At 40.7% G+C, this 25,339-nt stretch overlaps 1 protein-coding gene across 5 annotated transcripts in view; it reads left to right on the top strand.

The window, feature by feature from the left end:
- Positions 1–22,571, top strand: part of ALKBH8 (alkB homolog 8, tRNA methyltransferase) — a 44,699-nt gene extending 22,128 nt beyond the window's left edge. For all 5 annotated transcript variants that reach the window (XM_082278106.1, XM_082278105.1, XM_082278108.1 and 2 more), the window contains exons 9-13: positions 9,160–9,266; positions 12,304–12,458; positions 13,273–13,538; positions 20,537–20,686; positions 21,866–22,571. In XM_082278106.1, the coding sequence (XP_082134232.1) occupies positions 9,160–9,266; positions 12,304–12,458; positions 13,273–13,538; positions 20,537–20,686; positions 21,866–22,435 (1,248 nt within the window). In that variant the 3' untranslated portion in view covers positions 22,436–22,571. The remainder of the gene's footprint in view (positions 1–9,159; positions 9,267–12,303; positions 12,459–13,272; positions 13,539–20,536; positions 20,687–21,865) is intronic.
- Positions 22,572–25,339: the final 2,768 nt, after the last annotated feature.

The following is a 25,339-nucleotide window of genomic DNA, read 5'->3' as shown; positions in this document are numbered from 1 at the left end:
AATTCCCCATGTTATTTTTAGAAGGTCGGTACTCGCTGTGTGACATGGAATCCTGGTGTCTGCTACCAATTAACAGCAAACAGGCTGAACTGGAGCATTAAAGATTTGTTATCTTTAGCTGTTGCATTTCAGCTGTACTTCAGTTTTGGAATTCAATTCCTTTTGGAATAAGGAAATCTAATTTCATTAGCCAGTGATGTCATCTCTATTGTCATAGGAGCCTATTTTAAGACTGTGGCAAATTTCATGTAGAAATGCCAAGTAGTCTGTCAATAATAACAATCACAAGTAGCCTATAAGCAAAGAAACAAGCTTAGCTTGTTAAGCTCCTGCTGTGGTGTATTGTCTCTCTTTGCTTTGGACAGAACTTTGTCATACCAGTAAGTGTAGGAAATGGGGTTTGAAGTCTGTCTGCATTTATACTATCTTTACAAATCTGAGTATTTTGCATGCTGTAATGTTCTGTTTCTGTTTTTCTTACCAGCTATATTTTGGGAGGAGTTTCTCCACAGAGCTCTTGTTGCAGAAGAGTTGAATTTTTGCTGAGGAACTGGCAATTTTGAGCAGTTAAAGTGTGCTGGAGCTGTCAGACCTGTGATGCTGATACACTTGACAGAAGGATTCTGTCAGTGGGAGAGTCTTGCCCCTAGCAGAGAAGCAAGTAGGCAGGCGGCCTGTTGGTGCTGCCCAGAGGCAATGCAGGGAAAACTGGTGTTTGCTGAGGCAGCAGAGGAATGGTTGGAGGAAACCAAAGTTGATGGTGCAGCAGAAAACAGTGAGAGCTGGACACCTCACAGTTCCTTGTGAGTTGTTCTTGTTCCTCCTGCCCTTCGTGTTACTGCCTGCGTCTCTGCAGTGCATGTTCGTTCATGCATGCTGTAAATTCAGGGCCAGATGTTGAGGCCCTGTTTAGAGCTCTTCTGTGTAACTTTCGGCTGCATTATGAGAAGACAGTCATTGTGCTAATGAAGCAGATGGAGGGAATGACAAAAGAAAGAGATGACATTATTTATGATGAAAATCAGCAGTGTTAGAATACTGCCTATCCAGATTTCAGAATGTGTTTTCCCTTTATGGTTGTTTCTCCTGCTTTAAAATAGTATTTATATGTCAGATGTGTGGGATTTCTGTGGGGTGAAACATAGCAATTGAGTAATTGATAACAGTTTTCTTCAAGTGATTTTAAAGAAGTGTCTTTGTGTCATGCAGCATTTTGAATTATACTTTATGGCCACAGGAGACATCATTAACTAAGAAGATGGCTTTCATTAGTTCTTTGGGTTTTGTTTGAGGTTTTTTTTTTGTGGGTTGGTGTTTTTTATCTTTGTTTTTGTTTTTGGTTGGTTGGTTTTTTTTTGTTGTTGTTCATTTGTTTTTGGTGGGGTTTTTTTTGGTTTTTTTTTATTTGTGGGGGGTTATTTTGTTTGTTGTTTGGGTTTTTTTTTTTTGGTTGGTTGGGGTTTTTTTGAGGGTTATATGCTTTTGACTGCTAAGGAATGATGTTTCTTAATGTATTTAAGGAATTTCTGCAAATTCATCCCCAGATCTTTGTTCCTCAGTAGATTCCCCTTTTACAGTGAAGATGTAGAGGATTAAGAAACAGGCCATATGGTAGTTTCTATAGCAATAGATGAAAAACCGTGTCTTGTCAGCCCTTATGAGATATGATACAAAAATTAGTTTGGGAAGGCACAGTTTGCATGTCTTGTATCCTGGAAGTTCTCTTTTATTGTAATGATCTCTGAGACAGCTGTTAGATGGAGGTTTGAGAAGGACTAGCTGACCTTTGTTTCAAACTCTGAGCGAATAAATTCATCATTTCATCCCTTTGAATTACAGGTATTCAGCACCACACTGTTTCCATACTACTGTCTCAGAATGTAGGGGCCAAGATTGTAGTGATGATAATAGTGCAGGAAGAGGTTTTAATTAAGGCAGAACTCTTTTAAACAGAGTTGAAGCATCTGTTGAATCCATACTTGGATGCCTTATTTAATAACTTCTTGTCATTGGTATTCAGTCTGGGATTAAAGCACTGGCATTTTAGAGTTTACGAGTAGGTGTGCACTGCATGTGTACCTGTGCACTGCATGCCTGAGCTCCTCTGTAATCAGTGGGGGTTGAGTCAGTCCAGCCTATGGGTAATTCAGCTCATGCTGAGTTAGACATCTATTGTTTCATTTCATAGGTTTCAGTTCCCTAATGGGTTGTTTTAAAATCTAAGGCCAAATGTAGGTCCTTATCTTGAACTGATTTGCCTGTTTCCACCCCAGACTTTACGTTAGACTTAATTCCTGTACTACAGCACTGCAAGCAGAAAGCTGAGACCTGCAGAGGAGAATAAGGTTTGATGAGCAATCCCAATGTTTGTAGAGAGTGAGGGAAGATGGTTTTCCACAGTGTAGGATAATGAACACGCAGCATGTTTTACCCCTGCCTTGAAATACACTGACCCTGCAAGGAGTTGGGCTGTTTTACAACAGCTGGCGGGTCTGTGCCACACTAATACTTGGTATGAGTCTACACTTTGAATGTAAATATTTCAGCTCCTGTTTCCTGCAAATTACACTTTCCTGTTTTATTCCATGTTTGGCAATATTACTCAGCCAAAGACTGGTTTTTGCTGTATCAATTATTCTTTATACTGAATGGAGGCTTTACAATTCCTCACACTGCTTCTGTTGTAGAAAACTTGCAATTAAAGGCTATAATGGTTGATGACAAAATGATAAATGTACAGGTAACGTGGAATGGACGTAAAATTACAGTTGAAGGGAGTCCTGCTTATGTGTATATGCAACCTCAGTAGCGTGAGAATTGTGTGTATTTCCACAGATATTTGTAAACAATCAATGCTTTAGAAAGGTGCCATGTGCTTTTTGAAAGTTGTTCCCTGTTCTACTTAGATATTGAGAATCTCTTGAGACCTTTTCTAAATGTGTGGAAGAATTACAGATATGCCACGGCACCACATAGACCGTGTGCTACCAGGATCCTCCAAATATCATAGTTGCATATAAATTTGTGCTTATTACAGAACAGCTGTGTCTGTGTTGTAAGGACTTGTTCAGTAGTTTCTTGGTAGACATTTGGTACAGTATTAAACATGTAAATAAGTTTATTTGCTTTCAGGACACAGAGTAATACATTAAGTGCAAGTCTGAGTAGATGTAATCAAGGACACAGAACTGCTTTCTTATGATGTCTGGGTGTTACATCTTAAGAGATTGAGCTCTCTGGAGCCCATCAGGGTCAGGATGATTGTGCTCTTCCATTGAAATGTACTCCATTAGAAAGCAACTGATGTAAAACCTTAGAAATTTCCTTTCCTTTGGAAGGGAAGATGAATGATTTGGTGCATTTCTGGCACATTCTGTCCTGGTATAGTTGGATGCAATTCCCTATATGTCAGTGTAGTAGCACCCATGGATTTAAAGGAAGATGTATGACTGAAAGAATGGAAAGTACTGCAGAGGCTAAGTCAGTAAAATAAATTAAATAAAGACTAACAGCATTAGCTTCTTGCTTTCTGTGTACTAAAAGAATTTAAGCTAAGAGCTAGGGAGGCAATTTATTAAAGGATGAAGATGAAATGTTAGTGAGAATAAATAAATTGGTTCTTGTTGAGAAAGACTCTTTGGATTCACAAAAGGACATCAAGGTTTTATGCTTGGGTTAGATAGCACTTTCCAGAAAGGAGCAATCTATACCTGTTGGGGGAGACAGAGAGAGAGAACCAGTGGTAATGTAACTATTGTCTTTTACTGTAGGGATTGAAAGCCTTTTACATGTGAGTCTAATATTCAGCATTGAGTTTTAACACAGATAATGATCTGGGAAGGTGCAAAGACCACAGGTAATGTCCTGACATACAAAAGAAACGTGGTATTTTAGAGGCAGTAGGAACTGACATACTTAATGGCTTTTGAAACACGGAGTCAGCTTGAGAAGACATAGGAGTGAAGCACAAAAATTTGTAGCAGCTGTGAGGGATCTTAGAATGGGAAGAGCAGCAGTCAGAAGTTGGTGGGACAGTGCCAGAAGTACCACCAGCATCCCATCCTCTGCCAAGGCTGGGCAGAGCAGCCACCTCGCTGGGCATCATAAGGAGCTGGCATCCAGCTAGTGAGGTGACTGGTAATTTCTAATAACTTGGAGCTGGTGGACCTCCAAAAATGAATCCCTGTGTACAAAAGGAGAGTGGTGTATGTTCCAGCTAGCTGTGACAAGGCCTCTAGAAGATTTGAAGCTCCTCCATCCAACTGTGGTTAGCTTGAAAATTACAGTAGTTTTTCTCTTCTTGTGCACTACCTGAACCTTTTAAACAGAGGCCAGACAGTAAGGGAATTTGTATCATGGAGTCAACAGCATACAGAGTAGCTAGGAGAGATACTGGTGTGTGCTGTTCAGTGGATGCACTCAACTCCACTTACCAAGAAAATCATAACAAGGTGAGACCTCAGATATAAAGAACGAAGTGCTGTCCATATATTGAAATATTTTTTAAACACTCGTACTAGACTTTGATTAAAAGGAAGAAATGCATAGATACTTAAAATGACACAGAGAATTCAGGAAGATGGATGGAAAATTGAGTACAATGTTTGAAGAAAGGAAGCCTAGTAAGTATACTAAGCATCTGAGTAACATCGCCATAGTGCCTAAGTGGATAAATAGGCTTAGCAAGAGATGGTCTACTTTGGTATAAATCTGATACGGGGGAGGCCTGCACATGTGTTGAGAGATTTTTGAGAAAGGCAGTGCTGAAGTAGTTCATCGTCATGATTGTCAATGCTGCACTCGTTTTCTGAAGTATGGCCAGAGAACATGATATAGGATGTAAATATCTGCATACATTACATAAGGTTAATTTGTTATGATGTGGATTATTCAGGAAAGATAGTCCTAATTGCTTTCCTTTAAAATTTCAGCATTTCCTGAGTCCCAAGTTTTGGAATTTAGCATGGTTTTTTGCAGTGCAAGGTGCTGTGTGTTACCAATTGATTGCCTTGGTCCTGCGTGAGCCAGCAGGCTCTTGTCTCTGCATAGAGCCCCACTGTGGTGTTCAAGCTCCGTGTGTGGGCTTTAAACCTCTCAGCTGTCTTTGAAGTAGACATTCTTTTTCATCTGTTTTACATGTGGGAAACTGTTATGTAGGCTGGCTGTCTTTGCTCTCTGAAAATTCAGTAAATAATGTCAGAGTCTTGAGAAGCATTCCACATTGTACTTTTTTTAGCTTTAGTGTGTGTTTCGTCTAAGGTAGTCTATTAACATCAAATACAAATTGCATCAGAGACAAAGCTTAGAAAAATAATTGTCATTCCCCACTGTAGCTGTGAAATTCTTATTAACACTGTCCTTATAGCTCTGTTGCATTATTTCTATTTTGCCTTTGAATCTTTACTTATTTTATAGACCAGTCACTCACTTTCATCCTCCTACTCTTTCATGAAGTATAGTACCACTGCACTGAAAGGTGGTGCAGACTTCTGCATGCTGAGGTGTTAAGAAAAAGATACTTTATTCCCTTCTTATGTTGGATTATTTTCTGATTTTTGCACCTTGCCATATTTTATGCCACAGGAACAATGTTTGTGATGTGGGTGTCTCTTTGCTTTGATGTTTAGCCATCGTTGAAAGCTGTTTACTGCTTCATGTGCTCCCTTCTCATGAACACTCTCTCTTAAATAACTTGGCATCGTGACAAGTTATTTAAAAACACAAGTAGGTATTAACTGTTTCTTTTAAGGTTTTTTTGCTATATTTAGAGACACACTTTTTTCATTGTAGAAGGAAAAATGGTAAAACTTATATAGCATCCACTGTTTTTATTTTTTGATTGTAATCCTTGGATGATGCACCATGAGCTAGCTGGAAATTTGATCTTTATTGACTCTGCCATCTAAGAGAAAAAAGAAAATAGGTGAAAACAAAAATAGTAATTGGAAATAGCTCCTGTGGAGCAAAGCTGTCGTGAAGCAGATTGATTCAGCAGTGGCAAAGTTGCTTTATTGATTGTAATTCGTTAGTAAATTAAAAAGAGGACCACACACGTTAATCTTCTGTGTGCATGTGTGTTTGATAGTTAGAATTGAGAATGCTGTCCCAGGATAAAGACACAGAGGAGTGTGGGAATGTTATCTACTTCAGTCAGTAACAGGCTTGCCAGAGATAAGAACAGAGTTCTTCAAAAATCCTTCTGGGATAAATATTCTTTACTGTGCTGTAAACAAAGGATAGAAGAAGTACTCCTTGGTTTTTTAAGCATTCAGGTGCAGTTAATCTAGGTAAAGGAATGAAGCATAGGAATTATACTAAGTATCTTCAGATGTTCCTTAAATTTTATTCTGTCTCAATTGCAATGTCATATTTATTGTTAATAGATTAGTGCAAAACTTCAGTACATTCTAGCTGAGGACCTCAGTCTGCTTCATGAGCAAAAGTTGGTTTTGGATTTAGATTTTTGACTCTTTTAATTACTGCAAATTACTTGATGTCATTGTCCATTTCCAAGTAAATTAATCCTTTATTTATATTATCCTTCCCAAATCATCCCAGCTTCTCATAAGGATGAAATTTAGTTAGATGGGGAGCAGCCACACAAAATGAAATTATAGTACAGAAGTTTTCCCTTCCCAGAAAAGCAGGGAGCGGGAACACAGCTGGGATTCTGTTCTGGTCAGGACTAGATGTTACCAAGATAAATTCTTGCTTTTCAGCCTCAAATTCTGCACCATCAGAAATTTTGTTTCATGTATTTCTTGTTGGTTTAGTGTAGTTGAAATTCAGCCAGGAGAACATGCTCTTCTCTTCTCTATTCTCCTGCAACTGCTGTCTGAAAATCCAGCTGCTAGGGATAGTTTTGTGGCCTCTCATTGCCAGTGTGTAACCTGCTATAGAGCACTCTGAACCTTTGTTGTTTGGGATGCACAGTTGTTTACAGGACAGGGTTTGAGGAGCATCTGCTGTGAAGAGACTCTGGGGCCACACAGATGGTGGGGGAAAAGGAATTGGAGATGTATGAAGTAAAACAGCAGAGAAGGCAGGGAGCTGGGGGTACTGTTGTTTCCCACTACTTCATACGGAGTCGCCAGCCTGGCATGTGGGAGTGAAAGGGAACAAGGTCCTCTTTTGGGCCCTGGAGGGAGATGGGAATTGGAAATGCAGGGGACCCAGTAGAGGTCTTCTCATTGATTCATGGACAAAGTGCAGTTTTTTAATATCGTCTGCAAGAACAGATGTTTGTAGTTACTACTGACTCAGAAAGAGGACCAGTGGGGTAATGGGATTCCTTCCTGGAAGGAACATGGGCACTCATATGTTCAGTTTATTCTGCCATACTGCTGAAGAACCCAGTCTCTATCTTGTCCCCTCACACTTGTCCCCTCACACTTGTCCCCAGCAGCACTGAGCCAGAGAGGCAAAAGACAGACTGTGGCATCATCTCACCCATTTCATCCTACCACTTCACTCCCCATTTCTTTTCTTTTCATGCTTTTTTTTCCTTACGTGCTGCTCCTGATTAGTTATCTTCTGGTTTATTTGCCTTGCCAGATAGCTGCATCTTTTTAAAGAGATTTGCTGCTACTTGTGCTTTACAGGACAGCATCCCCATCAGATTTGTAAAGCCACTGTATTTTCTTCTTCTTCACCCAATGCTTCTTTGAGGTTTCCTAGAAGAAACTGCAAAGTGCAAGGGAAGGAGTACAGTAGCAAGTGGCTGCCATTTGTCTATTTGTGTAGCTATTGAAATGTTTCATGATCACTAATCAGAGCTTATAGTTACGCTTTATTCCTCTTCCCTGATACCTCTCTACCCCTTTCAACCCCACTGTTTGTCACCCTTGTCACTTCTTGCCTTAAATTTAGATAACCCAACAGGAGAAGAAGCTGTGTCACTCTATGTGAGTGGTAGTACAGTATAAATAATTTTTTTCCTAAAAATGTAAAGTCCCTTGTGCTTTGCTTCAGTGTGCACAACATTAAATAGTAATTGTTGTTAGTGGCAATTTGTAGTGTTTAAGAGTCTTGCTTATTCAGTCTCTGTCTTGCTGAGTTTTTGTGCTGAATGACTGATTGTTGCACCACTGTTTTCTCTTTGTTAAACACATCTGTACGCAGAAATAGAACTGCCTAATTTGTTTCAATCTGGCATACTGGAGTAAGTCTGCTTTTAAATTGCCTGCTTAGTAGGTTACAAATCAGATGGCTGCATTTTCATGGTGCTAATTCTCCAGTGTACCAGGAACTGCTGACTTAATAGTTTCTGACCACTTTTCTTTTTCAGTAGGTCTTCTGTAACTCATTTGGCTTGCTTAAATGACCTGCTCCTTATTTTCCACAGCAAGAGTTTCTCTCATTTGGGAAATGTAAAAGGGTAACATTCCTAGCCCAAGTAGAAGCAAAATGTACCACTGCCATCTGGGCTGTGAAATTGGAATAAAGTGGAAAGCGCTACCTCAGTATATTGCCATGGCTGGAAGCCAGATGGCAGATAATAAAAAGATGGTCTGGTAGTTGGCATGTTAGTCAGGATCTGGGGATGTGCTTGTTGTGCTTCAAACCTCCAAGAATGTGGGCAGGTTGGAAATTATTTCTCTCACCTAATACTGCTTATCTGAATGTTATGTATCTACTGAGTTAATTGTCTCCACTCCTCTGCTGTGAATGGATAGGCCTTTCCAGAGGGCATAGGGTCATTCCACATCACTTAGCTGTACATTTTACACTAGGATGAATAGCCCTGTGGAGAAATTTGTCTCTCTGCATAGATATCACAAAAAGACAGTACCTGACGGCCTTAGTCCAGGTACATAACTTTCAGATGCTTGAGATACAGCAAATGAGCCCGCTCTTCCTCTTATGCAGCTGCCTTTAGTTGAGGGATGGCAGTCCTTTCTGCCAGATACACACAGAGGTTGAACAGTGCTACTGTTCTTACAAAGTTTTTATTGTGAAAAGAAATTAATATATAATTTTAGTTATCTCTATATACATATATTTGTGACTACTGAGATTTGAACGTAGCTGTTTAACAGAAATATTCTGTATTGAACACATTAGAGAGACAAACAAAGCTAGGACATGAGAATACCTGGTTTATGTATGAGGCTCTATAAGTCATGCTCATTTGTGGTGACTGGTTTTGTTTCTTTTTAGATTGTGATGGATTTCAAACATCCTGATGGCCGTACAGTGGCAATTATGTTGCCCCGATGTAGTTTGTTGGTGATGACTGGAGAATCCAGATACCTGTGGACACATGGGTATGTGTAAGAGTCCCTGCATTGCTGATAATAGAGGAATAATAATATTGTTTGTTTACTTTATTAATGATATTCTGTATTTAAAATTACTCTGAAAAAAGTCAAATCAAGTTTTAGAATTAATATACAAGTTCACTCTGCTGCTCAGATGCTGCTTAGGTTAAATTGAAGAACTTGGGGATTTAGGGAGCTATTTGCCAGTCCCTGAGGTGCAGTTTCCTGCTGCTGTCACAAGTGAAGTTTCAGCTGGAAATTGCTCTCACTTACATCTGCAGTGTGAAAGTTCTCAATGACTCTGAGCTTGCAAAGAATTGATTGTAGTGCAATTAGTGTCACCATTCTCTTTCTTTTCAGCTCACAACTTTTCCCATTGGATCACATATGCCAAAGCCTTGAGAGAGGGGCTAGTTTAAGAGAGTGACTTTCCCTGCACTGGGAGCCTCAGGGTGACGGAGGGGAGTCTTCCTGAGCTATTCCCAGCTGCTTTAGGGATAGTTTAGCTGCTGGTAAGATTGCATTGAGCAGTTTGGGGAAGCTGGAAAGAGATTTCTTGAAGTATGTCTTGGGGCTTTGCTTATTGTAGAATCTAAGTACATGCTTTTTGAATTGTACACCACTGGGAGATACTTACAATTGGAGTGCTGAAATTGGCAAAAAGCGTAAAACCTTGGTGAGCTCTGAGTGTGACAGTAATGCACTTCAGGTGAGTATGGCAACCCTGAATTGGACAGAAATGCCCATAGTAAGCATTTCTTCCTTTGTTTGACCTAAGCAGTCACGGGTTCAGCAGTCAATTGGCGACACTAACTACATTCTGTGTAAATTAAACACCAAATCCTTTTACTGGCAGAAAATCTTCTGCCTTTTAATTTTGCTGGTTAATATGTATTATGAAGAAGGGTGAATATGAACTCCTTGATAATCTTTACGTTGTTAATTTTTATAGAGCTCTTATACCACCTGCATATTCCCTCGTTAAATTGAAGAGTTGTAAAAAGCACTCGGTACTTTTGCTGTGCATCATTATAGAAGGCCAGGGCAGTGAACTCCCTTGTTGTTTGATATCCAGGACTGAACACAGATAACAGCGTTGTAAGCGTCTTATGCTGTCCTGTCAAATACTGTCAGCTGCCTTTTGGAAAGGCTACGTACAGCTCTGAGAACACAGTGCAGTTTCTGTGTCAGTGACATTGCTGGCCAGGCAAGCCAGTGGGCAGTCCGCAACCCCAGGCCTCAGGCAGCTCCATGGGCTGGGCTGAGGCCAGGTTGGAACACCAACCAGGGGTCAAGGCAGTGGCCATACACAGACAGAGCTGGGGATGCATCTGGGGCTGTAACTGGAGCATGGCCCAGTGGGACAGCCTGCGCTTAAACACAGCTCCCAGGGGAAGGAGGGCTTGCCCTTGCTGAGGCCTCAGCTTTCTCCAGGGCTACCAGCTCTGCTCCTTCCAAGCTGGCCCTGGGCAGCCACACTCCCAGGAGGTAGAAGGATGCGTGCTGGGCACTGGCAGTACTGGCCAGCAGCCATTCAAGTTGGAATAGTGTACCTGTCTATTAAAACCTGCAATGAGATGATTACTTAACTCCCTTATACCTTCAAGTGATGGTTGTCTTTTGAGAACCAGTGAACAAATGACATTGAAAATGAAGATCCTAGATCTTTTTACTCAAGTACAAGTGATTCCCATGCTGGTTCTTGTCCACCTTTCCTAAATATAGTTTTTCTATATTTTTTTATAAGCAGTAGTGGGTCAGGATACTCAACTGGAGTAAGCTTTCCCTCATGCCACTGGAATGTCATATCGTAATCAAAATTAATCATCCAGCGAGAAGTAGCTAATTCACTTGTTTACATAATGTCAAAATGTATTTAATAACATTTGTGATGCCTTTTATCTACACCTCAGAAGTCAAATCATAAGAGCAAAAGAGTCAGTTCTGAAATTATTCTGGACATATTTCCAGTGTGTATACTTGGAATGCCAAGGAATTAGAGACTTTGTTTTGACCCCATTAACAAAGTGCACAGGAAAAGTGCTTTTGTTCAGTTCTCTCTGAAAGAGAAACACAGGGTTTAGAAATAAGCTATGCAGTGTCATCAAGGAGGACAAAAGATGTATTCTCTTTTTGAGTCATAGGTGAAAGTAAAATTCTGACTTTTCTGATGAAGTTCATTGGTGATGTTTTTCGTATTTGGTTGGGTAACCTGGCAAAACTCTATTCTTGGCACTGCAATAGTAAAACCACCCTGTGCCAAGCAAGAGGGTCTGCAGCATTTTATTTTTGGCCTTGAGAAGTCCTTGTAATAGTAATGAAAGGGAGTGAGAGAGATGAACAGAACCCAGGAGGAGCAAGTGATGCACAATGCAGTTGTTCACCACCCACTGACTGATGCCCAGCCTGCCCCCAGCAGCGATCGGTGCCTCCCGGCCAACTCCCTCCAGTTTATACACTGAGCATGATGCTCTGTGGTATGGAATATCCCTCTGGCCAGTTCAGGTCAGCTGTCCTGGCCATGCTTCCTCCCAGCTTCTTGTGCCCCTCCTCACTGGCAGAACATGGGAAACGGAAAAGTCCTCACTTAGAGTAAGCACCACTTAGCAACAACTAAAACATAAGTGTGTTACCAACATTATTCTCGTACTAAATCCAAAACACAGCACTGCTGCTGTTAGCACAGGTGCTTAGAAGAAAATTAACTCTATCCCAGCCAAAACCAGGACAAAAATAAATATATTTTTAAAATTAAGTATTAGACAAATAAACAATCAAACTTTATGGAAGAAAATGGAGGGAGGGAAGGGAAATGTAATTACATGCAATTAAACAACACTTTAATTCATGTCATTAGTTTATGTGTCATCTCTTTTCTCTCTGAAATTGAATAAGTGGAAAACTGAGAGGCAGAAGTATGTGAAATAGGATATTGTAGTCACATTTCTCTCAGAGTGTAAAAATTACCTTCTTACAAAGGTGGATTGGGTTTTTTTCTGATGCAAATTGAATTATTCCTTTATTTTCTCTTGCTTTATTTTAGGATCACACCCAGAAAATACGATGTCATTCAAGCATCAGAGCTTGGGCAAAAAGTTGGAACAATCACTGCTGATGCTGGAGATTTAACATTAAATCGAAGGGAAACAAGGACGTCATTTACATTCAGGAAAGTGAGGAGGAGCCCTTGCAACTGCAGTAAGTGTCTTGAGGCAACCTTCAAGTCAAAATTGTTATTTATCACCAATAGGTAGCTGCTTTTGGTTTTGAGCAAATCATTTGACTCCTTTGAGTAGTTTTGGTAGTCTTCATAGCTATTCCTGGATGGTTCATAGCATGCTATATGGCTTGAATTGGTTGCATTCATGTGGTTGCTGGAGTTTCTCTATACAGGAAGGCATTTGGCTTGCTCCAGAGCCAGGTGAGTAATCTGGAGTCTTGTGTTTTATTGGCATTTCAAGTGCTTAATAATGTAACAAAATAGAAATAACTATTCTTCAAGTTTTCCTCCTTTTTTTGATTGTTTTTTATTTGAGGGGGCCTGTAATTTTGAGACAATAAGTACATTAGAGAAGGAGTCGTATCTGCAGTGACAGAGCCATGTACAGTGCCTTAGGGCAGTAGAGATAATAATAGACAGGTGGCTCAATGATTACATGGAACTGAAGTCCATTTATGCCCTTAGAACAGAATTTCTGAGGCTGAATTGCGATGATGTTGTGGTCTTTGGCATTGGGGACACTATCTCAGTTTTGAGAGCATAAACATCATTAACACAGCAGATTAATGATCACTGCAAACAGCCTCTGGTACTTGTGGGCAGGTTACTCGTTTTCAGGTCATCAAGCACTTCTGCAGTTTGACCTGTGTTTCAGTTTTTAAAAGATAAAGGAGGAACGAAGCATTTTTTTGCATTTTAATATTTCACTTTTAATTTAATTTTTCTAAACATGTTTAATCAACGAGGAGTTGCTTAAAAAAATTAATATTTTGTATCCATTGCTGTATCTAGTTTACCCATCTGTCTGTGACAGCCAGAAGGGACAGCATAGACTGGTGCAGCCTTCATTTCCCCAGAATGAGATGGAAGCCTCAAAGCTGGAGCAAGAATATGTGCACAAGGTGTATGAAGAGATTGCCACACACTTCAGCAGTACCAGGCATAGCCCATGGCCCCGAATTGTAGAGTTTCTCAGGTCCCTGCCAACAGGGTCAATAGTGGCTGATATTGGCTGTGGTAATGGGAAGTACCTAAGCATCAACGAGGATTTGTACATGGTAAGTAGTAGCTACTGTAATTTGTTTTTGTTGGTTCTGGTGTTTATTCTATCATACACTTGTAGCATGCTGGAGGTTCAGGTTGGCATTGGAAGAATGCCGAGAACAGAAAGCTATTTCCTGATCCAAGATCAATTACCAATTGTCTTAAGTTTCCACATGTATTCATTATCTGTGTTGCCTTTTTCTTTTTTTCAAAGCCACTTTTGCATTGTAATTCAAAATATGTTGAGAAAAGTAGTAATGGGTGCAGTGGATTGAAAAATTCTAGTGGATGGTTTAGCCATTTTTGTCATTGTTGTTGAATAAATTTATTAAATGGTTGGGCAATTTGAATGCTTCCAACAAGATTTTCACTTGGTTGGTGGGTGGGTGAAATCTCCATGGGCAACACTATTTTTCCTGTCCTCTTCAGTTCCTTGTGATACGTCTAATTTGTGAATGATGTCATGTTTGGCTGTTCCACCTCTGGCTCTGTGCACAGGCCCAGTAAATACACCAACATAAAATTCACAGGGAAAACTTTGGTACAGATTTCTGGCCCTTCTCTCCCTTTTCTTCACTTTTAGACAATTCTGACGTCATTCTTGCTCATATTCTCTCTTCTGCTGTCTCACAGTCTGTACTTAGTCCAGTTTTACATCTCTCCCTTCCTGTCAGGGAGAGATGAAGTATATACAAATATGAACCAAGAGATAGCTTTCATTGCAAATATTTAAAAAACCTTTTTGGGGGAAAAAAAAATCAAACTTGCTGTTTTAACCCAAAAGCAATCTCCGAGAAGTGTGTCTTATGGTATCTGCTCTCTCCCAGGATTGTCCGATTCTTTCACAGGTTTGTCCTCTGAAACACTCTGAAATCCGTCAGGCTTTAAAACTTCTATGTAGGGCAAAGCATTCATTATTGATATTAAAACTTGGAGTTGTTTGTCTGTCTCAGGAGTTGCTGTCCTGCTATTTATATTCAGCTAAAAAAGATAAGTTGTTATTTACAACCCTGTTTGTATTAGTAAATTATCTCCCTTACTGTTCTTATGGGCTAGAACAACATCATCCAATTAATGAGTAGGCATCTTTATGCCTGACTGCTGTAGCCTGAGTATAATTATTAATTTCAGTACATTTCAGTCTTTCAGTCCTGACTCCTGTAAGAAAAATCAACAAGCCTAACTAGAGAGGAGAAACATTTATTAGGGTAGCATGAAGCTCAACTGGTCCTAGAATGGATTTGGTAAATTGCAGTTGTGGAGGTCTGTGGTAGACTTTTAAAGTGAAATTAATGCAAGATGCTGTGTTCAGGAATTGCCAGCACCAGTCTGTTTTCTGGAGCCTGCAGTTAACCAGCCAAGGAAAGGAAAGATCACATTGGCTGGCAGTCAAAGGAAAGCCAGCTCCTCTCCTCTATTACTTTAGGACTCACCTCATTTCATATGTGTCTGCAGGAGAGATAAAAAACATGAAAAATAACAGTGAAATGGAGGAAACTGTTAAAAAAGCAGTTGAAACAGTTGAAAAATAGAATCTGGGAATTGCTTCATTCAGTTGACCTCCCTAGATGTTTTATTTTCCATTGGTGACAACCAGTGCTTCTTAGATGGAGATAGACTCTAGACTTTGCATTTGGTTGTTTTCATCTACAAGTCAGCACAGAGCCTCAGGATGGTAGATGTGACTCCTTTTTTCTACTAGACTTATTTTTATGTAGCCTCCAAAGTATGGTTAAAGAAACCCTGTGTTTATTGTGTTTACAGGTGTTTTTAAACTTTTGACAAGGTATCTCAAGTGCTGTTAATTCCATCTACCATGGTTTAGGCATGGAGCTGAGGGTGAGGGATTACAGAATGTTTTATGTATCAGGTGCATTGTTGGGATAAAGGGAGTGCTCCCTAGATGCAGGGCATAAGTTTTCTCCCTCATTTACTCCTCTTTAGTTGGAGGCGTGAAAACCAGGCATAAATTTAGTCAATTCTACATCCTTTTTTTGTACACAATGTATTGGAGCTCTTAGCCCAGGTCCTGTTGGGAAAGAAGCAATAAAGCAGTGCTGCAAAATTAGGAGTTGTGTAGGGATTGGATGGAGCACTGTTGGCACAGCTCTGTAGCTTGGGGTGTTTTGACTCAGCAGTACTGAAAACCTGAGGCAAGCATTTCCTGAAGGCAAGCAATATGCTTTACAGGTTATTGTGCACTTTTATGCTTTAGGTAGCAGTGCTAATGGTAGATCAAGGCTAAGGTGGCTCTCTTGACGGTTTTAATCTTCAGGTACTGTCTGAAAACATCTCCACTGTGGCCTGTGCTGTTGTACTTGCTTCAGTTTCTCCAGATGATTACAGGCAGCCTTATCTACTTGAGTATCCAATGTGACAATGAAATGCACGAGTCCATCTATGCTCAGCGAAAGTGACAGTGCTGTAATGGCTGCATTATTCTGACACCGTGTGAGAGCAGCAATTTCATGACAAATTCAGATTAAGAATGTTTCAGCTGGAGGTGGAATCCATGTCTGATGTAGCTAGCACAAAGGCTGGAGAAAGGGTGAATTTAATAGAGTTTCAGATTACTTTTTCTGTCTCACCCACCTCTTTATTGTTAAAATGAATGCAAAAAAGAGACATGTTCTTAGGGTTGTTTTTCCACAATTCTCTCCCCATCCAACCTCATTTGGGGGAATTATTTTAACAGCTTTTATTTAGGTGCTTTCAATCTTAATATTCATATCTGTAAGCAGAGCTTTTATTTTTATGGAACACTGTGTTTCAGTCTTAGGCATTCCCCCAATTACCACAAGGGTTTCATTGATGCTATGGCAATGATCTCATCAATTTCTATGTGCTTTAGCTTTGTCTCCTTATTTCCAGTGTTCAGGTAGGTGTGGTGATGTGTAAGTCTCTGCAGGAATGTTCAGCATCCTCACAGGGCTAAAGTGTGAATGAAAAGTCATTGAAGTCTTTCAAATTTGTGGTTTACATTTGTAATCGAACTAATAAATTGGTGGGAAATTCAATGGCAAACAACTGAAAATGCCATAGGGTAGATATTTTTTCTTTTTATATAAAGAAATTACTCTACGTGACAGAGTACTGATGATAGGAAAAAAAATTTGGCAATAGAGGAGCCAGAATGATTTGCTTTAATACAGACATTCATATTTCTGTTGTGTGTCATTCAGAGGTAATTGGTAACGTAATTTACATTTCACAAAACCTTGTAAGACACCTTTTTGCTGTGCGATGTGCATCGCTGTTTTCTGCATTACTGGCCCAAACTGTGATCTACTAGAACTATATAAAAATTTGGTTTTTCCAGGGTGTGGGGAGGAAAGAGAGTGAATATTTACTGTGGTATGGTTGCATAATGTTGGGTGGGTTTTAGTTGCACTGGGTTTATACAGATTGAGAATAGATTCCTCTCCCAAGGATATTTTAGTAGTGGGTAAAAGCAGGAGGGACAAAACCAATTAGTAAAGGTATACCTGGAGTAAGTTCACCATATCTTAGCAACTGAAGGGCATGGCAGATGAACCTTTCCTGCCCTTTTCTCTCAATGAGTAACAGTCATTAAATGGATGAGAGAGCTCAGAAGGAACTGGCAAGAGCAGCAAAAAACCAGAATGAATGCTGTATGGGTCAGCTTGGTTCTGTTGCTTTGTCACTGAGAAATGAACTCTGGGTCTTAGGCATAGCACTTGCTTTCAGAGATACCCTGAGTATATGCAATGGAAAACCAAAACACTACATGAAAGGAATACTGAAAGCCTGACTCAGACTAATTGTTCATAATTTGGTTTCTTGAGCTTCTCATGCTATTGGTTATAGCTGAGGCATTTCTCTGGAGAGCCACATAATTCCATTTGGTGGCTGGATTTCAGAATTAGATGTCATTTTGTTCATCGCTTTGTAATGTGCTGAATAAATCAGGTTCCCAGATACTTAAATGAACGAAATCTACCAGGCTGAGTTAGTTATAATGTAGAAAGAAAATACATAGTGGTGGGTAATGTGTACCTGTCTTTACCTATCTTTATTTCAGCATGCAGGAGGATTTATCTTTTGCAGATTTGCAGCATCATTACAAAGCAAGCTATTTATTAGTGTCTTTTGCCCCCTAATGATCTATACCAAACCACTGCATTAAGCAGATTTTATAAAATCTGCTTTAGGTACTCCTTGCTGAAAAAGTGGAGGTGAAGGTGTATGGGAACATCAAGGAGCAGGATGGCATAACTGCCTATGTTATCCATTTCCAGGAAGCCAGTACAGAGCTGCTGCAAACTCGGACAAGTCACAGGTGTTATAGTTGTTTCTCCCTCTCTTCTCCTCTTGTATCTTGGTCTTTTTTTATATATATATTTTGGTTGTTTAAAGGTTTGTATTATCCAGTGTGCCCAGAGAGGGTGTGGTATGCCTGATGACATACCTTTGCCCCTTTCCTAAGTTTTGTGTTTGCTGGGGTTCTAGTTACAGAGTTACAGGCCTCCATACTAATGTAGATTTCCTGTCTTAAAATAAGAGTTGGGTGCAGTTAGTATTTATCCTTATAAACTGAAAATCAGCGTGTGAAATCCAAGTGGATTTCAATCACAGTACCTGTCAGCAGCCACTCTGGAGATCCTGTGAGCCATTGTTTACATCACAAAAAAGATGTGCAGAGAGGGGTAGAGGTACTTCCCAAAAGGCAGGGATGTGAGAACAGATGTCTGGATTATAATTATTTTGAAATATCACGTAGAGATAATTCTAGTAAGCATGCTAAAGTTGCCTAGCTTCAGCACCAGGCATCTGTGATGACTCCCTCTGTTCACAGTTTATGCATATATGCATAGCACCTATTGTCATGTTTACATTTAAAACCATGTAAAGTTTTAGCCTAATATATCTATTCTAGAGCAGCTGTGTGTTCAAAGTGTTCTGTTTCAAAGTCTCCATTTTCATTGCGAAACAGCCTCTTTTTGCTTAGGATGTATATTTGCTTTAGAAAGTATGTCAATACAAGTAAACCTGACTTCATAATATTTGATATAATTTAGATGCAAATGTGGACTTTGCATTCTGGCAGTCGTGCCTTTGTTCTCATTCTCAGTTCATTGGATTTCATCAGCATACATTGTAGACCTTTTCAAGGTCGTTTTGGGAACAGAGGATTGTATTCCATTATCCAGCCCATTTTTACTCTAGATGTAGAGGGCCAAAGCAATTCTTTCTGGGAAAGCTTGCTGTCAGTGGAAGCTGCAAATGTTCTTCTTCCTTCTTCTGCCAGCAGTGAATTTCGTCCTTTGAATTTTATTATTAAGTACTGCAAGCCAATGTCTTAATTGCAGAAGTAGTTAAAGGTACCAGTAATGAGGTGTGTAATCGCTAACATGCAGGTTGTCAGAGTAATTCAAAGACACTTCATTTGGCTGCCAGTGTCAAATGATGGGGATTTGTTTGCTTTCAAGTAAACAAGAGTTTCCTTTTTTTATTCATAAACAACACAATTCACTCAGTGCTTTAGTAAATGTGAGAGACCAAGGAATGAATGTAAAGAAAGCAATTGATTGAAGGATTGATCTTTCCAGGTCTGTTTACTGCTAATTGGCAGGATAATATATACATATTCATAGTTTCTGTGGAGGATTATCTTGTATTGTCAGGTTGGCATTTTCACAACTGTTTCATTTACTTTGGATAAAAAGTCAGGGCCCTGAGTAGAAGGCAGCTCACCGGTAAGCTTTCAGGACATAAGACTGGAACAGAATTCTGGTTTTCTTCAAAACTGTGATGGTAGGCTGAAAGATAAAAGGATTTGAATGGATAAAATGAAAAATTATGATGGAAAATAAATATATTTTCATTAATCATTGCAAAAGAGGTTTTTAATTTTAGTGGTACTGTTGTCTCTTCTGGGTTGATTAAGCAGAGTAAGGTGTTTGCTATTCTTCTTGCATCAAAGATGGTTTAGTATTCTTTCGGTGTCAAATGCAACAAACACTGTCAACAGTAATTATTTAGGATTCTGAACCTATTCTCTGCTATCTACTTGTTGTTGGTCATTGAAAAGAAACAAATTTATTATTCTTATACAAGCAAAGTTTAATATACAGCCTGGTAGCAGGGCTTTGGTTTGAGTATTCAGTGTGCGTGGCAAACATGAAAACAAGGATGGTGCATGCCTCACTCTATTTCTTTCAGAAGGTGTCTTGATCAATTTAGATTTACTGCTTTTATGCAGGCATGTGAAAAAACACTTCTAGATGCTGATTTTTCAAAGATGTTAAGTTTTGTGTTACTGCCTTTGATGTGGACACTGGGCAGGGTTTAATGGGGAAAAAAACTAATGTTTTATGAGGTGTTCTGAAATGGCTCTTAGGGTTCACTTCACTGGACTGTGTAGAACCTTGGAAAATTATGTTGTGCTTAAATATTTTTGTGGATCATGATACTGAGGGGTAAGAAGAAGATATCTGAGCACTTCTTTACTTACACTGAAATGACAAAACCTGGGTGATGAGTGAAGCTGTATGCCATACTTCAGTGATGCCACCAAAGTCCCTGGATAGTTGTTTACACTTGTAGGTCAGCTTTTGTGAGTTCAGTATTTGGGTACTTGAAATGTTGTCAAACTACAAATGGCAGTTGAAATGAAAACAAAATACTGAGGTTAGATCACCTCTCATTTTGCTCATTTCAAGACACCTTAAATGGGTTTTGAAGAAAAGTTAGGTTGCAACCTGGTCCGTCTTAAGCTGGTTCAAAATCAGCGTGCTATAATAAGCTAGTACCCGGTCTTTCATTTTTGTTTTAAGTAAGCATCAAGGTTGTTTTCTTTTTGTCTATACCTGGGAACTATATACTTCTCTTAAAGATATTTTCTCACACTTGCTCTTGTTTTGATTTTAAACTGTGTTCCCTCAGTGGGAGACTGTGATGACTCTATTACTTTAAGCATCAAGTGAGAATCATATTCCAGTCTCGTAATTATCCTCTTTTGAAAAGCTTAAAGAAACATTATCTGTTCTAGGTTGGCTGTGATCGCAGTAAAAACCTGGTGGATATTTGTGCAGAAAAACATTTCCAGGCGTTTGTCTGTGATGCCCTGTCAGTGCCAATCCGCAGTGGTTCTTGTGACGCCTGCATCTCTATTGCTGTAATACACCACTTCTCAACAGCAGTAAGTCACCCCTCTCTCTGCTCCACTCTACTGTTGTATTGCTGTGCAGAGCTGCCAATACTACAGTACAAGCAAAGGCAAGAACAAAATGGGAAGAAATCTAAGGTTTGCATTTGGTGTAAGCAGTTGTCAGAGCAGAGTTAAGCTGTTGTGCTACTGCTGCTTCTTAGACTTTCTCTGCTTTTCAGATACCCTTGCTCCCCCTGAAGCTTTGGTCCTGATGTCTGGGTTTCATTTTTGTGTGCTTGCAATTAATGACACTGGAGAAGGGGGCTCTGCTTTGGGAGTCAAGTGATATATTGCTTCCAGGCTCATATCTTGGGCAGATCTTGTGATTTGGGGTTTTTTAATCTGTGCATTCGTTGTCCATCTTCAAACAAAAGGGAGACTACTCACCAGTCTGCTGTGTCCTTGGGCTGGGTAAGGTTCTCCTGGCAGGAACTGTGCCATGGTAACAAGCTTCTAGACCATCTTAGAGAGGCCCCATGGATCTTTCCATACCAGAAATGCAGTGAATGATTCCAAATCCAGTACAAAAAAATAGAAGGAACTCTGTTTTGGAGAACGCTAACATATCTTTGTTTGTGTGGTCAGAAGACCTGTGTTTAAGCTGTAAATCTGACCCCTTCAGGTGCAAACTTAGCCTGTGCATCATCAGGTACAGTAGATTTGAATCTGGGATTTTAAATACTGAATCACCTTCTTGAAAAGGTGTTTGTCTTTTCCAGGTGGGCTGGTATGTCCAAGAAATCCTGCTCAGCACAGAACTATTTTCAAATGGAAAGGGAATAGTAGAATCACTGAGGCTGGAAAAGACCTTTAAGATCATCAAGTCCTGCTGTTAACCCAGCACCACCAAGTTCACTATTAAACCATGTCCCTCAGTGCCACATCTACAAGTCTTTTAAATACCTCCAGGGGTGGTGAATCCACTACTGCCCTGGACAGCCCGCTCCAATGCTTGACATGAGTGATGTCTTGATGAAGAAATTATGTCTAGGAAAATGTCTTGGCTTGCACACAGTGATGGAGGCCATATTATGAATGAAAATAAATAGTGGGAAAAAACACCTTCCTTTCAAGTTTTAGTGTATCTTAGGCAAGGAGGAATTGCTGCCATTCCATTCTCCTGACTTTTTGTTTATGTACTGACTTCACACTTTTGCTTTTCCTTTCCAGGAGCGGAGACTGGCTACTATCCATGAACTAGCTCGGCTTCTAAGACCTGGTGGAAAAGCACTCATTTATGTCTGGGCAATGGAACAAGAATACAAAAACCAGAAGTCTAAATACCTTAAAGAAAAGAATGGTAATAAAAACAAAGAAAAGGAAATGAATACTGGCACAGCCGAGAGACCACTTAGTGACCAAGGGCCTGATAACAGCAGCCAAGACTCAGCATGGTCTGACCAACTCCTTAATGGCTTGAAAGATGAAAGCTGTAGTGCCAAGCCAGTAGCAGACTTCAGACTGCCTGTTCACACTAACAGAACCTCCTTTCACTCTCAAGATTTGCTAGTTCCTTGGCACCTGAAAGGTGGTAGTAAAAAGAAAGAAGAAAGTGTTGATACAGTATTAGTTCCAGGTGGCTCCAAAGAATCACAAGAACTCAGCCCTGTTTTCCACCGCTATTACCATGTGTTCTGTGAAGGGGAACTGGAAGCAGCATGCAGATCCCTGGATTGTGTCAGGGTTCAAAAGAGTTACTATGATCAGGGAAACTGGTGTGTGATTCTAGAAAAGTTGTAGCCTGTAGTGTTTCCTCTACCATCTGTAGAGTTTTCTTTGTTTTTTACAGTGAAAGGTATTTTGTGAAAAATATTTTTAATGCAGGCTGCAGCTATTGCCTCTTTTAAAATAACAGAATAAAGATTGTGTATTGAGTTAATAATAGTGGCTAGCACTGTGTGCATATGTTAACAAAATAATGGCCAAACTTATCTACTTCCTCTGCAGAGTGTTTGCTTTACTTCTCTGAATTACAGTGAAGAGGATTAAGTGGGAAAATACTGCCCATGCAAATCACAGTCTTGAGCTTTTAAAGACAAAGGGTCTGGTTCTCCCTTCTCTTACACCATTTTATATTGAGGTAGCTGGAGTGGTTTCCCTGCAGTCCACAACTAATTGAAATGGAGCTCTGGGCAGGAAAGGCAGAGCTGTTTGCTGTGTAAAACTGTGGATCAGGGACGAGGGAGTGAATGGTGTATGAAGCAGTTAAGCTGAACAGTCAAACTGTTGCCTCAAGTTTGGTCCTGCCTGTTTTGGTGTCCATGAGGGGTGACAGATCTCTTTCAGTTTGGAATTTACTCTCTTGACTGTGGTAATAATGATTTCCTCAAAGAGAACTGGAAAGTCAGTGGGTACACCGCAGACATTTTTCTCTTCCTTGGCTCTCAAATACCTACAATTCATGCTGTGTGTCCCCAGAGTTCTGTAGCTCTTCATTGTAGTGTAGTGTGAAAGCTCCTCTGAAGTGTGAGTTCCAGCCCAGCTGGAACAGCCAGACCAGCTCTGCTACCCACCTGCATTCCTATGAGTGCACATCTCTGTGCCTGTAGCACCAGGACTCGTTGGGTGGGGTGACCCTGACATCCCCTGTCGGGGGAAAAAGGGAAAAATATTAAAGTGAAGGCAGTATTGGTGCAGGTTTTCTGCTGGGTAGTTTCAACCCCTAAATGTTGGCAGTGGAGCAAGTTCTATTTACTGCACTTCAGAAGAGCAAAGGGCTTGAGTAGAGGGAACTGATGCTGGGCTGGCTGACTCAAAGCAGCCCTTTTGGCTGTTGCTTACAAGGACTAGGGCAATTTATTTAATACAACTCTTGTGCTACCAAAGGAATGTGCCACCTGCAATGCATTTCTGGATGGAAATGGGCTGACTTTTGTAGGGTGAGTGGCTATTGGTGCCTCTGGAAACCAGTGCTGCTAAGTGACTTATCACCTGTAGTTGTCGCAAGATCTATGGTATTGGCAGGTTGTGCTTCTGTAAATAATGGCATTTAAAATGAGTGCCCATCCTAAATCATGTGGGGACTTCGAGGACAGCTGTGTGCCCTTGGCCTACTCCTGCCTGCCTCCCATGTGCAGGCTAAAGGCTGCTGTGCTGGTAGCCTGCTCGCAGTCACTGTTTCTCCTAGGCTCCCATCTTATAATGGAGAAGATCCGAGGGGAATGCTAGCAGTAGGAGAGGAGCTTGCTGCCACCACAATTCACCTTTGCTTGCTGTCTGCTTCCAAAGAGCCCCTGGGAAGGAAGGTCTCATTCCCCAGCTGCATATGCTGCCCATGTAGCAGCAGCCTTGTCCTAGCTGATTTCTTTCCTTTGGACAACAAAGGAAGCATGTCTGTAGCAATGAGCCCTCTTGGGCATGTTCAGGGGCTGATTTGCACACATTCAATGAATATCACATAGCTGGAAGCATGTCTTGCATCAAAGCCTGAGCTGGCTTCAGTACTGAGACACAGTGTTTGGGTGCAGGAACTCACCCCTTTACCGGCTGCACTGTGGGACCAGACCTAGCCTGGAGAGCTCCAGGGTGCAGTGCTACATGATGTTGGTGTGGCACTGGTGAGAAGGGACAGGGACAGCCTCTGATGGGTGTCTGTGCAGTGACTAACTTACTAAATTGGGCTCCCTATTCTGATTATGTGGATTGCATTCATGTAGAATAAAGTAGGAGGACACATCTCTGAAGCTCTGTGTCTGCAAGGCCCTGTGTTTGCTGGTGCCTGGACTCCTGCTGAGCACACAGCAGCTGCCATTGCGTTTGTACATTGCCTGTAGCTGCATTTACTCTAAGAATATACAGTGTTCTGGCAAGGAACAACTACTTCTTGAAAGTCCTTCTGAAGTGTTGCCGTATCTTGACCTCGTGTGACAAATTAGGAATCAGGTCTGTGGTTGTGCTCCATTACTCAGTGTACCCTTGTTCTGACTGGGGATAGCTCAGAGGTGCTGCCTCCGAATTCACTGCTGGCTCTGACTGGACACAGGGTCACACATTGTTCTAACCTGGCGCTCAAATGCATCAAGTAGGCAGAGCCTGAATAATTGAATGTGGACTTTATGTAACACTGATCTATTTTTTGCAGGCCCTGTGGCTCCTGTAGAGCTTTCCTGCTTTCTCTCTGTTTCCCTGGCAGAGGCAGCATTAGGCAGTGTCTGGTGTCACATTCAGCATTTCTTACCTTCCAGGCTGAATAACATCATTTATTGACTGCCACATGTAGGAATAGGTCAAATTTCCTCTCACCAGTTCTGCAGTGAAGCACCTGGGATGTCTGAGAGACAAGTCAGATTTTGCTGTCAGCCTTTTTGGATGCCATCTCTCTTCCTGCAAGGTATTCCTTTTAGCTGAATCACAGCAGCTTTTCCAATCCATTTCATGCTGGCTCAGAGCAGAAAGTGTCACTCTCCCTGTCCTAGGCAGCCCGAAGGTGGTGAGTTTCAGTGGGTCCTGGTTCTGGAAGGAGGTTCTGGCATGGAGAACGCCAGCTTGGTCAACACTGCGTGGACAGGCACACTGGGTTGAACATACAATACATAATTCCTTACCAAAGAGGGTTTTCCTGGCATTTCTGAGGGCTGTGAGCTAGAGGACAGTCCCAGCAGCATGTCATCTCTTCAAAGACAGTAGAAAAGTTAAAAGTACTCT

This window comes from Coloeus monedula, assembly GCF_965178545.1.
Source record: "Coloeus monedula genome assembly, chromosome: 3".
Taxonomy (NCBI): Eukaryota; Metazoa; Chordata; class Aves; order Passeriformes; family Corvidae; genus Coloeus; species Coloeus monedula.
The sequence above is the reverse complement of the archived record's forward strand: the minus strand, read 5'-3'. Positions and strand labels throughout refer to the sequence as shown.